The 16,449-nt window shown below is 45.8% G+C and overlaps 2 protein-coding genes and 1 pseudogene across 3 annotated transcripts; all 3 read right to left on the bottom strand.

Moving 5' to 3' along the window:
- Positions 1 to 1,044: 1,044 nt before the first annotated feature.
- Positions 1,045 to 4,358, bottom strand: LOC306914979 (GTP-binding protein 1-like; annotated as a pseudogene). The gene is made up of 2 exons: positions 4,328 to 4,358; positions 1,045 to 2,978 (listed from the first exon to the last, which is right to left on the bottom strand). The product of its transcript is annotated as a GTP-binding protein 1-like (transcript).
- Positions 4,359 to 4,962: 604 nt separating this feature from the next.
- Positions 4,963 to 10,023, bottom strand: LOC306914978 (clathrin heavy chain 1-like; the record flags this gene model as incomplete). Its single annotated transcript, XM_079492220.1, has 1 exon — positions 4,963 to 10,023. The coding sequence occupies one exon, from the start codon at positions 10,021 to 10,023 to the stop codon at positions 4,963 to 4,965; it is 5,061 nt and encodes a 1,686-aa protein (XP_079348346.1).
- A 2,771-nt stretch (positions 10,024 to 12,794) lies between these two features.
- On the bottom strand, positions 12,795 to 14,123 carry LOC306915243 (equilibrative nucleoside transporter 1-like; the record flags this gene model as incomplete). The annotated part of the gene is made up of 1 exon (XM_079492529.1): positions 12,795 to 14,123. The coding sequence occupies one exon, from the start codon at positions 14,121 to 14,123 to the stop codon at positions 12,795 to 12,797; it is 1,329 nt and encodes a 442-aa protein (XP_079348655.1).
- Positions 14,124 to 16,449: the final 2,326 nt, after the last annotated feature.

Here is a 16,449-nt window from a genome sequence, read left to right as displayed (position 1 = left end):
AAATCATGGATCAAAAACCAATGAGATGGCACCTTTTCACCTTTGTTCTCTGGACTGGTTGATAGACTTCCGAGCTCTGAGCAACTATACATGAGCCTCAACAAGTGGTAACTGTATTGTTCCCAGGTGTAACAAGTACAACTCATTCGGACAGTCTGCCATCTCAGTAAAGGGGGCAAACCTTTGGAACACCTTGCCTACAGTTCTAAAACTAGAGACGGATGGAAACGTGTTCTACAGGGGACTCAATCTATGGTTGAAATTTTTAAAACTGTGCTCACATGTATAGTTTCTGACTGGTTACTTGAGTGAGTATGTTTACTGTAATTTATGATTATGTTTAATGTAATAGGTATTTTGTTTTACTTTTTTCTGTTACTATATTTTTAGAAAAGTCTCCTGTGGACAGGTGGTGAAAATTACTTCACCACAATTGCTTACACACTGTAAGCAATGCATCTACAAATTGTACAATTGTGCAATGAGCAATGTGATTGTGATGTCCATATCAAATAAATAAACATAAACATAAACATAGATCGTTTGCAGGACAAATCTATGGAGTTTAATTGTTTAGGGCAGTAAATGACGACATAACACGTCATATGGCCAGTGACCAATATAAATACATCTCACACCACAAGTGTGATTTGTGAGGGGCACTAGCCCCTCCAATGCATGGCTTTCTGAGATTACGTCATGTGGCAGCAAAGTCTATGGACTTTTAATGTTTGTTTAGAGCCTAATAAATTAGTAAATTCCCACTCGCCAGCCCAAGTCTATGGACTTTAAAGGCATTATATGCAACATTCAAGCCAATATATATATATACTGCATTTTTCCCTCCCCAGCTACTACATAATTATGCTGAGGTGGGCCCCCCAATTCATTGATTATATATAAATAATTGATTGTAATGAAAATATAACATTAATATTAAGAAATACATGTAATTTTTTATTTATATTTATTTTTTAACCTTGAAAAAATCATTAAAATAAACATGCTTTGGCACGTGGTCAATGTGTCTGACACATGGACACCTTAAGACAACTTAACACGTTCAAGATTTAACATGTGGGCAGAAAACGCAGTGTCGTCTCCTTCTGCATCTAAAGCTGTGGGGGTGGGAGCGTTTAGGGCTATCATGCTGTTTTTTCTTCTGGGTCTATACCTCCTACATGGTGGTTGAGCTGTGTTCGGGCCTGACGCCTGCGTGCTGTAGCCAGACTCCTCATTGGCTGCAGTGCCTTCCTCCGAGGCCTTCTTATTGCTCTGCATCTTGGCTTGCCGATTCTTTGCTGCTGCCTGAATGCTGCTCCTCAGGAGCAACTTGGTGATGGTGCCAACAGCTTTTGTACGACTCTCCCTTAACACCAGCCTTTGGTCACAGTGAAGGTACTCGGGAGTCTTGCTGAATTGTAAACGGACAGTGGCCTTGTCTCCTGTCCGTAGACAGTCTTTGCTCATTGACAGGATGGTCGCCGTCTGCCTGATGCCGCCACAGTGGACCATAGCCTGGTATCTTGGACATATTGTGGTGGGGTGGTGAAGGACTAGGATCTCAGCCTCAAACTCCCAGGTGGCCTGCGGCATCAGTTTAGGGGAGATCATAACCATGCCTTTCCTTATAGATGAACGGTTGATCTTTCTGAGAACGAAGGAGCCCGTTTGACCTCCACGGATCTCTGTAACAGGCATCCTATTGCGGTGGATGGATTTCACAACAGTGGAGTTGAAGGTTCCGTCTCTGCCTGGGCCTAACAGCAGTGTATCATTGAGCCGGATCATCCCACACAACACAGTCCCTGAAACTACTGTGCCCACACCCGGAACTGAGTATGTGTCGTCAATCTGGAACTCGACAGGTTTCTCATCGCTATAGGAGATCCTGGGGGAGAGTAGATTTAGGAACATCTTCAACAGTTCCATGTTCTCCCCCGTAACATTGGAGATCTGGAAGATTGGACACATCCTCTCAGAGCCGAAGTTGGAGGCTGTGATGATGACATCGTCCTTGTTCTGGCCGAGCACTGGGATTTTTCTGCAGCCTGGCGACTTTAATAGCCTCTGTAATAACTTCAGTGTCTCTTGTAGGATGTTGACTGGACACACTACAAACAAGGGCACGTTGAGGGCAAGAGCCAGGCCTAGGTGCTCTTTGGTCATGCCAACAATGCCAGCATTACTGCCAACAATAAGCATACAGAAGTCAGGCATGTTCCCCGTCATGCCAGAAATGGTGGTCTTGAGGTACTTATTGTGGCCACTGGCCAGCAAGGTCGATGAAGTTGATGACCTTGGAGGACTTCTCACAGATCTTTGTCCAGTCCAAGTTGCCCCCATGGCTGTCCAGCTTATTCACCACCTGTCCGTCTTGGTCAAAGCCTAGGATGTCCATGCCCACACTGCTGGTCCTGCCTGTCTCCATTTCATGTTTGTGTCTGAAGAGCTTCTGGCGAGCATAGCCCCTGCTATTGTCCAGCTCGCCTTGGGTCAACACCCCCAGGAGTGTGCTCTTACCGGCGTCGACATTCCCCACTGTCGCTACCCTGACTTCCAGGAAGTCATGTTTGTCCACTCGCCAACGGATCAGGTAGTCTCGTACCCATCCCCCGATGTCTGTCCGCTCCCTCAGGAGAATCAGGTCGGCCTCGATCTGCTCACAGAGCAAGTGCACGGTTGCCACGAAGCCTCCATGGTCTTATAGTCAAGGCCGTGGTCATCACCATCGGAGCCCACTCCCACTACATAGAATGTCTCCCCGCATCCTTCATCCATCCGCTCCCTTAGTTGCTGTTTCTCTGTTGGGCTGACCAGAACCAGCTTACTACTGTAGTCTAAATGATCAGTAGTGTATTTGGCTTCGGTATGCTCACCATCCTCAAAGCCTTCCCCCCCAAGGTCATTCCCAGGGTCTGGAGCAAACATGGAAGCTGGCACTATGGACTCGGCTGCATCAGGACCTAAATCAGAGGCTGTCGATGTTAATGACAGTGTTGGCAAATAATTCCCAGGGGACGTTGATACGGAGTTTTACATTTAGTATATTATTTATTATATTATGTTATATTAAAAGTTACTAAAAGATGTTTAGTCTGTCCACCATTCCTTGCATAATAGTATTACTTAATAATGTAATGTCATGTTTTGACAAAGTATTTTATACATGCTTGTAATGACGACGTTGTGATATCATTGCATGATGATGTCATCTCTCTATGAATCCAGGAATCTCTTGTATGTGCATGTGTGTGTCTGTCCCCTTATATGGACATCGCCAAACTCTCCCGAGCTGATTGGTTGAAACCACAATCGCAAATATAAAGGATCACAATGGAAATAACCGCTCAATGATTTTGTTTTTATTATATTCTTTTAACAGATAAAATATGAAAAAAATCACACACGTGTGAAGTGAGGGGCGCTCTCACCATCATACATCATCAATTCATCATACATCATCTCATTCCAGCCAATCACAATTTGCGTCCTCACTTTTCCGTCTTCACTTTCCTGCCCTCACTTTTTCCGTCTTCACTTTCCTCAGTTTCCTGCCCTCACTTTTAGCTTCAATATGTACTTTGCTCAGCCAATCAAATCATCGCTATGGGGTGATCAGTCAATCACAAGCCAATGTGTTCACACAAACCCGGAAAGCTGGGCATATGAGGGCCTAGCGCCCCTCAAAAAGATATGATTATGTATGCTTCTTTGGTCAATACAAATATAACTAAATCAATCTGTGATGATTGGGAACCCTCAAAATACAAACAGAGGTGGAAGGAAAATCTAAACTGTTGAAACACAAAAACTGAACAGAAACATCTAACCAGAAGATATCACAAAAGGCCAAAACAACAACCCACAGCTTTTTCAAAAGCTAAAGTCACAAAGTTACAAACTACCTTCAAAATAATGAATTAATGAATTGCATTTTTATAGCGCTTTTCCAAGTGCTCAAAGCGCTTTACAATGGTTGGTTCATTCATTCATACATTGGGAGGTGAAGTGGCGAACAGTCGACGCCAGCGTCCTCACTTCCCACATTCACACACACCAATGGTGGCACGCTTACACCGACCAACTCATTGGAGGAAATGTAGGGTTCAGTGTCTTGCCCAAGGACACTTCGACATGTGGACAGGAGGAGCCGGGATTCGAACCGCCGACCCAGGGATCATTGGACGACCTGTTCTACCTCCTGAGCCACAGCCGCCCAAAAACCTAATGTTGAACACTGAGAGACGTTGTAGCCTACTGATCGACTGCCAAGGACAGCTAAGGACTCAGCAACAACTAAATGAAAAACAGGGTTTAAATTCACAAACAAGTGATTCATAGTGGTCCAGGCGCATGCCACATATAGGCTCTGGCCTGACAGCGCATTGCGTGTTCGAGTCCCATTCATGACCACCTTTGCTGCATGTCTCTCCACTTTTCTCTCTCCCTCTTTCCTGTCCGTCTTCACTGTACAGTGGCACAAAAGCCAAAAACAAATATTTAAATTCACAAACAAATCAAAGCAATGAAACAAAATGTGGATTCATCTGGGAAACTGCTCGAACCTTTGTCTTCAATGTTTGTGTTCGCAATGTTTGTGTTTACACGAACACTCAAAATTATCCATTCATTGTCAATGGGATTTAATGTTTGTGTAGGACAAAGTTTGTGCACATACACCAAAAGCTGGACATATAGGGGCTATTGCCCCTCAAAAAATATATATAAATAAAATAAAACTCCCCTGCAGTGAATACAGTAGTAGATTATAACAATGGGCTGGTGAAGGACTGTGGGAAAGATGGACGGAAGCTCCAGCCTACATGTGATGATTATACAGAAAAGTATGAATAATCTATGGCACACCCCAGTGATTTATACTGAGAAGTATAAATCAGAGCTTGCAGATTTGCTATTGTTGGTGCGCAGCATGGCTCACAACCAAGTATAAATCAGGCATCACATGCCAAAACCGAAGCCTGGCTTTTTGGAGAGCTGGGCACAAGCCTGGAAAGCATAGCTGTAATTCTGCAAAGGGAAGCTTAGGGCCTGCTGTGGGGCCACGGGCACACTGGGGCCTGCTGCCAGCAATGTCAGCTGGGGTGTGGCATAGACCAACGGCTGTGTCTTTGTTGCCTGCTCCTCCTCTTTCCTTAGGGCCTCTGAGGTTTCTAACTTGTCAACCTTGCCGATGTACTCCCTCATGACCTGGATGAAATACGGCATACAAAAGTCCATGATGCCGTGCCTCCATGCCATCTCCAGCACCACGTCAGGCCGCATCAGGTCATAGCAGGTGAAGAGGCATGCAGTGAAACACTCCTTCTTGCCCTCCTGGACGAACCAGGCCAGAAGTTCCTCTGCCAAATCTGTGTCCGTGGACTCAGATGTGTACAAAATGGCATCCTTGTAGAGTTTGTCCTTCTTGCAGAGCTCCATGCTCTGCTTCCAGCGGTTGCTGCTCTTGTAGAGGTAGGCGGCAATTCTCCTGAACTCGATCAGCTCGTGCTTCTCCAAGTGTTGGGCCAGTGAAATGGTGTCAATGTTGTCGTAGTTATCTATTGACGTCCTCAGTGCCTGATAGTCCTCCTCTGCGATGAACAGGTTGTTAAGTGCTTCATTGATGGATTTGTTGTTGTGGTTCTGTAATGACCACAGATAGGGCTTGACCAGAGGCAGCTGTTTCACCTTGGTGAAGAAGCTAACGACACGGGAGAGGTCCAGACTGGGGGACAGCACGATGAGCAAGTCATTCAGTAACAAAGGCTTTAACTCCAAATAGAATTGGATCGCTTTATAGTACAGCTCCACGTTGGCCACCTTGGTGATCATGTCCTTAAACTGTCCCTCCTTCCACGCATCTGTTGCATGGTTTATCATGGTCATGATGGCATTGTCAAACTCCTCATACTTGTCATACAGGAAGACGAGCTCAGCCCACAGGTGGGCCTGTTCAGCCGCCCGCAGCACCTTGGGAATGTTGATGCGGGACCAGAATAACTCCAAGTGCTCCCGCATCTTCTGGGGCTTGAACTGTGAGTAGAGAATGACCAGTTCTGTGAACATGCCCATGTGAGCACGCTCAAGCCCGAGTGCTGCCTCCAACATGGAGATCAGCTCCTCAAAGTAGCCACTGCTCTGGTAGTATTTGATGAGGTCCTCCAGCTCGTCGGCATGAACCACAACGTGGAGGCCACACATCTGTGCTAGTCTGAACTCCTTTCCACGTACGCAGGAAAAGCATACCTCCTTCCAGGTGCGGGTGCTGTTGGCCTTGCGGGCCCCATCCACGGCCGCCTGGTACTCGCCCAAGTGCACCAGAGTCAGGGCTAGCTGCCCAAAGTTGGACGCGTTGTTGTACAGCAATTTTGCTGCCTCGTACATTTTCTCATCATAGCACCGATCACCGACCTGCTGGATGTGGCCATTGTTGGGTCCATTGATACATTCTTCCAGTTCAGCCAGACGGTTGGTCTTGGCCAGGGCAAAGATCAGCTCTGTGTCCACATAGGAGTCTTGGGCCTTCTTGCGAGCCATCTGTAGGAACTTAACCAAGTCCTCCCAGTTACCATTCTGATCGGCAGCCTGTACCACTTCCATGTATGCGGACGGGTCATTGCCTTTGAAGAAGGAGTCAATGGCTTCCTTGACTGCAGTTGTGTCACCCTTCTGTAGCTGAGCATTAGCCAGCTGGCTCCACACAGCTGGCTCATTGCAGCGCTCTGCAAATTCATATGCCCGATCCAAGTTGCCAATATGATCAATCAACACTTGCATGGCAGAGGTGTTGACGTTGAACTTCTTGAAGATGGCGAAGGCCTCTTCGAAGAGCTGGTTGTTGATAGCGATATTGGCAATGTCTGGGGCATCATAGTTGTCCAGCTTGTTGATGTACTGCATCACGTGTGTACGGTTGGATTTGATTGCTGTCAAGATCAGCAGGTTCTGGAGGTTTCTATGTTCATTGAAGACAGAGTTGTGCAACAAGAGTTTCTCCAGCAGCTCAATGAGTTCGTTGGGCAGGTCTGCAGTCATGAAAGCCCTGACTGTGACTGATACCTCCTCTGCGTCCTGGGTCTCCGACAGAGCTGTCTGTACCACCTGATCAATTAGTGGTCTTCTGAAGAGGTTGGTCTCCACCAGCACACTGGCCCACAGCTCAGGGTCCTTGCGGTGCACAAGATAACGAGACAGACTCTTGAAGAGGGAGTTCTCATTGCACACATTGATGAGTTCCTGGTCACACTGTCCTCTCTTGTAGGCCACGTAGGCCAGGTGAGGGTCTCTTTTCTCACAATATTTGCCCACCACATGGCTGTTATAATGGGGGTTCTCCGTGAGAAAGTAATCCGGGTTGTTGTTGCTGTCTATGTAAATCTTGGCCACAGCATTGTGGGTAGCTGGCTCTTCACAGCCTTCATGGATACGACTCTCCAGCCAGGGCAGGAGCATATTCAGTCTGTTCCTCTTCTCCACCTCAGCCACCAGTTCATCAGTGGAGAACTGTCCTTTGACCCCCAGGATCAGACTTTTGATCACATCTTCAGAGCAGTCCACATCAAACAAACCTCCAATCACCACAGGTAGACGGCTGGGATTCACTTTCTGCACATAGAACTCAATGTACTTGTGCAGGTTGTTGCGGTGGAGGTAGAGGACTAAGTCATGGACAAAGTCAAAGCGGTCGCATACAATGATGAGTGCCTGCTGGTCGGTGAGCTTGGCCTCCTTGAGAAAGTTCTTGATGCGCTCGGGGTCGTAGAAGTTGCTCTCCTTACAGATCCGCTCCACTTCTTTGATCTGGCCCGTCTTGCAGGCTGCCTGGATGTACTTGAATTGGACCTCTGGGTCCTGGTTGAAGTTCACAATGGAGCCCAGGAAGTAGAACATACCTTCAAAGCTCTTGAAGGACTCAAAGAGCTCTGTCAGTGACTGTGTGGAAAGCTGCTCGTGGTACTTGGAGGCCACCTGGACACAGATCTGCAGGTTCTGGCGGATGTTTGCTGACAGCATGGCCCTGAGACACTCCAGAGAGTCTTCCACTGACAAGGAGCCAAAGAAGTTCACCAGCCACTCTGGGTTGAGCAAGTTTGTGTGCAGTATCGTACGTTTGATGTCATACAGGTCAGTGTAGTTCTCAAGCGCCCTCTGCAGGAGACCAGCCTTCTCACACAGCTGGGCGATGTGGGCACGCTTGTAGTTGGTGAACATCTTGTTCCCCAGGATGGCATCAGCAACCTGAGGGGAATGCATCAGGTTCATCTCCAGCAGACGAGTCTGCAGTAGTCCCTCTGTGGGTCTGTTATTCTTCAGGGCATCCAGGAGGAAGGAGGTACACTGCTGTAGCAAGTTGTGCTCCATGAACACATCCACAATCTGTGTGATGTCAGCCAGTGGCTCCTCGTCTTGGACCAACATCTGGGCGAACTGCAGGCCCTGCTCTGGATTAAGTCGCATCACATTCTTTAGCAGGAAGATCCAGTCTGGAGTGTAGACCACCTTCTTAGCGTACAGGACAATCTTGGGGAACTGGAAAGTCTCGGCAAAGCACTGGATGACTTTGTTGGGGATGTTGGCTCTCAGGTATACGCTAAGGGCCAAGGTGGTGTCCACTGTCTTCACAAGGTCACCCAGCTCCTCAGAGCACTCTAGCTTTTCTTCCTTCAGCCACTTCTCCAGCAGCTGCTTACGTCCTTGCTGAAGGACAGGTTGGCACAGCTCCAGGGACTCAAACTTGTTGAGCTGACCCTGGTCCAACAGGATGCCAAAGTACTGCAGCAAAGGAGTGGTCTGGCCCGGCTGGGCCGGCACACTCTGGAAGCGGGAAACAGTGTCTGGGGTACGCAGGATACCCTTTGGTGCATTGGCAGCCACCTTGGCTGCTTCAGAGTAGTTGCCACTGGCAAAAAGGTTGTTGAACTTGCTCGCAAAGAGCTCCTCTGCACCAGCCAAATTGTTGTGCACGGCTATGCGCAGAGCCAGGTCTGGGTTCTGCAGCACGTTGGTAATGTAAGGTATGATGTTCTCCTCCTCCACACATACGGACAGCACCTGTCCCTTTCTATTGACACCGATGATGCCGGCGGTTGCTTCGTGCGGCACAGTGACAAAGATAGTATCGCTGCTGATACGGTTCATGTAGATACAGGTTCCCGTCTCCAGGTCATACAGGTGGATGTAGCCATATTTGGTGATTAGGAAAATCATGCCCTGCTTGGAACTTATTTGCATTGCTACTGGGAAGTCATTCTGAGCCTCTGGAGGGAAGAACACATCCACAGCTTTCTTTGGAAATGGTTGGTTGCCAATTGGAGGCGTGCCCACTTCAATGATGTGTAGCTTTCCTCCATCCTGCCCTCTGACAGCAAAGCAGAACAGGGTTGATTCTTCCGTGTTCCCCTCCATCTTAAACTGAGCAAAGCTGGCGGCGTGGCCTTCAATGTGCTGAAACACCTTCCTGTCTACAGAGTACAACTGCATGGCTCCCACCACACGATTCTGTTGGGCTGTGATGCCAACAAGTAGGAGCCACTTCTGCTTGGCGTCCGTGCGGTAGTTGATGATCTGGCAGCCCTCCAGGCTGGAGTGGCGGTCGAAGACTTTGACAGGCTGTGAGTCACCCTCCATGTTCCAGTGGTAGACGGTGTTGTCAGTCACAAGTGCCACTGTGTTGATGGAGATCCACTTCCAGAAGGTCACATCATCTGTCATGGTGTGAGCCTTTATCTTCATCTTCATCTCAATGTTGAAGATTTGAAGGTTTTTGGCGGCTTTAAGTGCGAGGACTTTGCTGGCGGGATTCATGATGGCACTATCGGCAGAGATGGGCTTGCGAATGGGCGTGTTGGGGTCGGCCATGTCGATGATCACCACCTGGGCCTGCTCACCCACTTTCTCCCTGATGCAGATGAACTTGTCCGACTCCATCGTCAGGGTGCTGAAGCCTATGTTTGCCGGATTGATCCCCAGGTTTTGGAGCTGCAAGTGCTCCTGAAAGCGGATAGGCAGGATCTGAGCCATGGCGATTCCTTTGCTTTCTCCTATTCTTCCTTCTATTGCTGATAAACTAGGGATCCTTTTCAGATCTAGACGGACAGCCAGGAAACGGCTGGTCTGAATCCAAATAGGTAAGTTATAGATGATATTGTAGTCGTATTTGTAAACATTTAGTTAATCATTTTGCACAGGATAATAATGTCAACTGCCACTACATCGTCAATGTGCCATGCTTATATTTGTCTCAGGAAGTAAATGTCTCTTACATCATATCAAACTAAACAACTCTAGACCAATCAGAGCTGAATTCACCTTTTCTGGAAATGTGTCTACCTGAAGAAGGGAAGTGACCTTTCATTTAAAAGCCGTCTCCAAAATATGGTTTTGTCTGTCTGTCTTGTCTTGTCTTGTCTTGTCTTGTCTTGTCGTCTGTCTGTCTGTCTATCTGATCCTACAAACCACTGGACCAATCAGCAGAAACTTCATTCCTAAGGAAGTACCTCCATGCATTTTTGAGTGGTGTAAACCACTCCTACAACTGGCTTTGTTAGTTTACTTGTCTGTCTGTTTGTCTGTCTGTCTGTTCGTACCAAAAAATGAGCATGGTTGCTATGGTCACCCAGTTCACACGGGTGTGAATTCATTACATCAGACATTACGTCAGACCACAGCTGATCAGTCTAAGACCTTACACCACTCAGTTCACACGGGTGTGATTTTTTTCATATATTTTGTTGTACAAATTTAAATTTTAAAATGGGAAGATAATGGGGCTCAGATCAGGCTGAAGCCATGCCCAAATATGGAGTCATAAGATCTGACTTAGATATGTCAGAGATAACTGACGTCCCAGACTGCCATTGTTAGACACTGCCTTTTTTTCTCAGTAGCCTAAATCAATGACTGGAGAGAAAAATCACACCCGTGTGAACTGAGTGGTGTAAGGTCTTATATAGACTGATCAACTGTGGTCTGACGTAATGTCTGACGTAATGAAATCACACCCGTGTGAACTGGGTGACCATAGCAACCATGCTCATTTTTTGGTACGAACAGACACGTAAACTAACAAAGCCAGTTGTAGGAGTGGTTTACACCACTCAAAAAAGTACATCAATCTCTTTGTTAAAGTTAAAGTAACCCAGTGTGATCTAAACAATGGACCAGGACTTTGATTATGGGTTATGAGTTAAAAATAAATCACACCCGTGTGAAGTGAGGGGTGCTCTTATACATCATGCTTCATACATCATCATGCTTATTGTCCTACTGGCCAATCAGAATGCGTGTTGCCTGTGATTGGTTATCTGATTTTCTCGTTTACATATGACGTAACTTTTCCCTTCAATGTCAATGGCATTTAATGTTTTGATGTTTAATTTACGTCACATTTAGCGGAATTTTGACCTAATTCCTCCGTTCATTGTCAATGGCAAATCTTGAGATATGTAGGGACAAGATTTAGCGGACATTTGACCTGAATTCCCCTTTCATTGTCAATGACTTGAAAATAGCAGATCTACTAGCTCACAAGGCATTGCAATGCACCATCCTTTTGTTAGCATAGTGAGCATTTTTGTAAGCATTTTTGCCTAGCATGTCGAATGCTTAAGCAGATTGTCCTTCTTGCCGGTACTAAAGGCCAAGTTGCATGGAAGGCTTAAAAAAAAATAAGTTAAATATGAAACAGTTAGTTTTACACAATTTGTATTTGGCCGTCCCCACTTTGTCTCCCTCTCAGGGGTCCTTGGCCTGAAAACGTTCAAGACCCTCCTGGTAGACATATCAGCAAAGATAAATAACATTTCAAAATGTGATGTGGCTCCATAACTGCTGTATTAGTGGTGCATCTTCAGGTCAGACTCTGGTGTTATGCACTGATGCAAACCCATCTCTTCTGGGATTTCTGTGTATTCCTCCCCCTGTCTCTCCTTCCCACTATTTCTCTCTATCACTCTACGGTCTGAAGTCACCAATCACCTCATTATGCTGTCAATCAACCTGACTCCACCTTCATCCAATCATAACCATCTGCTGTCTATAAATGGGTCCCACCTTCGGTTCGTCTCTGAAACGTTTCACCGTTGTGTATCCCTGTCCCTTGTAGCCCTCATTTATAATCCCAGAGCAAACTATTTTATTTATTTACTATCTGTCCTCTACATAAATTGTATACTCTGCCTTGGGACAGGTAGGACAGAGGCTTCTATACATATTAGACATCACGTAGGCAGAACTATGGTAAACACACTGGTAAGGGGGTGATTGCCATAACTTGCTTGTGCATTTTTGAACATTGGTTTGGTTAGAGTAGTTACTTAGGCAAACGTTTCTTACAAGTTAGTAGAACTGAAGGCTTTCTTTAAAAAAAATCACACCCGTGTGAACTGGTGCAAGGTCTTATATAGTCTGATCAGCTATGTCAGTGACGTCACACACTAACCATAGTAACCATGCTCACCTTTGCACGGACACGTACACAGGTACACGGACACGTACACAAACATACAGACAAAGCTGGTTGTTGGAGTGGTTTGCACCACTCAAAAACATCACACGTTAAGCGAGGGCGGGTGCCTGGTAATGTTCGTTTAAAGTGCTGTAAACAAACAAACGTCCATAGACTTGGCTGCCACTCTGCTTAAAGTGCTCTAAACAAATAGACTCGGCCACCATATGATGTAATTTCAAAAGTTCGAGGGGCTAGCAAAAGAAAGAGAAGATGGAGGGACCAAGGGTTAGTCTCTGTATCAGCTAAGGGGTCATTAGCCTGGGGAACATTGAAGACCCCTGTTCTAGATCATGGCTTTAAAGGCGAATGAGAGTGCTGCACCCAGTGATAGTCCCACGGACAGGAAGAAGACCATGATAGCTCCTGTTGTCTCTGCTTCATGCTGTGCGACCTTCTTGGGTCCAAAGCACATGCATAGGCTGGCCAGGTATCCATTGGAGAAAGCGAAGACGATCATGAAGAGGATGTACCATAAGTCGTGGCCAAACCACACAGGTAGGTAGTTGCGAGGCTGCACGTTACACAGCATGAACAGAGGTAAGAAGACCACACGTAGACCCACCAGGATGGGCAACCAGATACTGTCCTCACCTGGCCACATACAGACGGCAGTCAGGCTCCTTCCAATGGTGTCCATCACGTTGAAGAGCAGGAAACACGAGACAGGGATGAAGTACATGTTCCAGCCTTTGTCAGCTACTGTGGACTTGACGCCCAGTGTGATGGCTGGGAATGTTGCGATGGTAACGGTGAAGATGAAACAGACGCACATGGCAATCACCCAGATCTGTTTGAAGATGGCAAGAACAGAAACAACTGGCCTATTCTCCTCTTCAATCTGACTGACCACAACAACTTGCTTGTCCTCCTCTGCAGTCAGATTGACCACAACCACTGGATTGTCCTCTGGTCGCTTCACTTTCTTTAGCAGGTCCTGCTTGTTTTCCTCCTCATCAGTGGATGTCCTGGATCTGTCGCTCTCCATGTAGTACTGGAAAAACTCTATTCTGGGCAGTGCGAGGCAGGAGAAGATTGCCAGTAAGATGATTACACAGGCAGTGATGAAGTAGCCAAAGGCACTGTCCTGCAGATCTGAGCCAGTAGCCAGAGCACAGATCATGGAGAATGCAGCGAATATGCCGGCCAGCCCTTGTCCAGTCATGATGGGCATGGTGTAAGACGCAGGTAGCAACCCTGCCAGTCCAAACAGGCTACCCTGGAAGATCGCACCGAATGAGTTGATGCAGATGATCTTGAAAATGGTGAGACAGAAGAAGGGTACTGGTGCCATCTCCACCTTCACCAGCGCGGCTGTCAACAGGAAGACCACCAATACAACCGTCAGACTGCCTGAGATGCGCAGCTTCTGTGGAATCCTCTGGTGTATGAAGGAGTTGATGCATGTGAAAATTAGCATGGGCACCATGGCAGACAGTGTCATCGCGTTGGGGAAGATTGATTCCAAAACATCTCCGTCTGCATCGCTCAACCTTTTGGTGAAGTACTCTGTTGCTGTCATGAAGAAATTCCAAGGCAACAGACATGCCAGACCCAAGATGAAGAAAATTATCCACACTGCATGATACTTATCCCTCGGTACCTCGGTAGCCATTTTGATGCCTATGACACTCTGTCAGAGCAGTGTGTTTGTACTGCACTTTTATTCTGAATGTAAATGCCTTTGACGTCATTATTCCTGACCAATCACTGATGAGCTCATGTTCTGTAATATTTCCCCTAACGCCGTAGTCACATTGACCGTGTTGTTCAAGTTACCGCCGAAGTACGTTGTTGCTGTCATGAGGAAATTCCATGACAACAGACTTCCCAGGCCCAAGAAGAAGAAAATTACCCACACTGCATACGATTTATCCATCTGTCCTTTGTTATCCATTTTGAGGTCTGTGAAACTTTATGAGCTGAGTGTGTGTGTCAGCTTATATTTGATTCTGAAAGTACATTCCTCTGACGTCATATCAGTCTTGCCAATCACTGATGAGCTGGGTACAATGAGTACAACAGGTACTCTGACAACGGGCACATCATGACAAAAAGTGAGTGATTGATGTTGATCGTACCTTACACAAACAATACAAGATCACCTAATTGATTTTACAATGGTATCATGTTTTCGTCCCTGTGAAACCTGCCATCTCTCATTTTGAGAGAACTGCATTCATCTAAATTATCCACAGTATCTGACACAGTTTTATGGCAGTTCTAGAAATCAACTGAGACATTGTTCACAGGTTGTCTTTGATGTTCTAAATGTATCAAATCTAAATCAGTTGCCAAAAATCCTTTAAGTTTAAAGCTACTTCTGACTGGAACATACCTGTTCATAACACATTTTAAATAGCTTAAAACTGTGCCGTCTCTCTCCTTGACGTTACCCGTTCATGTTTTAACTAATCATCATTATAACAGATCTACGATGTAATGATTCATATAGGTGCTCTTTGTATTGTTTCTGTTGTTGTATTATCGTATTTTTGAGCGGGTCCTATGCACAGCTTTGTGTGTATGTCCATGTAAGCAAGGAACGTGTTTGTAGCACGGAATGTATTTCGATTGGCTGATTTGATTGGCTGATGTACTGACGTTCTCATCATCATACATCATCATCATGATAAAACGCACCGCTCACGTCACACGAGTGTGATTTCTGTCTGGTTGATGTTGTTCGACTTGTCTGTTAAATATTTAGTATGAAGAGTAGTTTGTAATTTGCATTACAAATTAATTGTAATTGTAATTTGTGTATTCATTTATGATGATGCAACATTTCCATCCTACTGTAATTGCATGAAATCTCTGCATATGTGCGTGAGTGTGAGTTTCTGTCCTTTCTCATATTTCGAGAACCACACGACCGATTTGGGCACTGATTTTGATGTGTTTTGATGCCGTATTTAGGTATCTTATACTATAATATATAGTATATAAACTCAGCACACAAAGTTCGGAAACTTAACTTTGGTCCATTATTTCTCTACTTTAATAATATCAATTTTAGTATTGTAACTTAATCGTTGATTAGTCACCTTTACAATTACAACGAGGTATAGCATGTAGGGATCGGACATTCCTGGACTGAGTAACACTGCTAAACGTGTGGCAAATGGCTGGTATTCAACCCTTGCTTTGAGTTGCATAGTGGATTGGATGATTGCACTCTCCCACAGTAATAAGGAAAAACAACACATATTGACTGGCACACACCTGTGACTGGCACACACCTGTGACTGAGTGGCACACACCTGCGACTGGCACACACCTGCCAGCACTTGAAGCTCAAAACGAGAGTGAATGCTAACAGAACAATATTTCATTTTGGCAAAGTTTTTGGGGGTGCAACCCACAGTTAGCAGTGTTACTCATTCCAGGAATGTCCGATCCCTACATGTTATACCTCTTTGTAAAGGTGACTAATCAACGATTAAAATCTTATGAGGGTGAGACATGTATATAAATGCTATAAATTAAGATATTCTGAACATCATGATCTGAGCCCTTCAACTCTGTAGCATTTTACAGCCTGTTATTTTTCTTTAAAAATGTACTGAGATCTCATGCCTATACTACATTAATGTGAAGTGAGGGGCGCCTAGCCTGGAAACCAGACGAATCTGCATGCCAGGAGAAAAATAATCCCTGGGGAGATTGGTCTGGCACTCCTCAGTTTAAATTACATTTCACTCACCCCTGTTGGAATGGGTTTGTAGCCAGCCCTTGGAAAGAAATCTTCCACACCGAGGTCTGAGACTGATATCTACGCAGTGATATTAGTCTGGCCATGCCAGGCTTTATGTCTATGTCTGCCACCTGGGTCCGACTCCTAACAATGTAATCAGGAGAAGCTCCTGTGTCTAGTTACACTGGACCTGCAGAATTACTTCCAAGTTCCAACGTCCATATTTATGTATGAGAAAACAAGG

The sequence above is a fragment of the Electrona antarctica genome (assembly GCF_951216825.1).
Source record: "Electrona antarctica genome assembly, chromosome: 22".
Lineage (NCBI taxonomy): Eukaryota > Metazoa > Chordata > Actinopteri > Myctophiformes > Myctophidae > Electrona > Electrona antarctica.
This window is presented reverse-complemented; position numbering and strand designations above follow the sequence as displayed.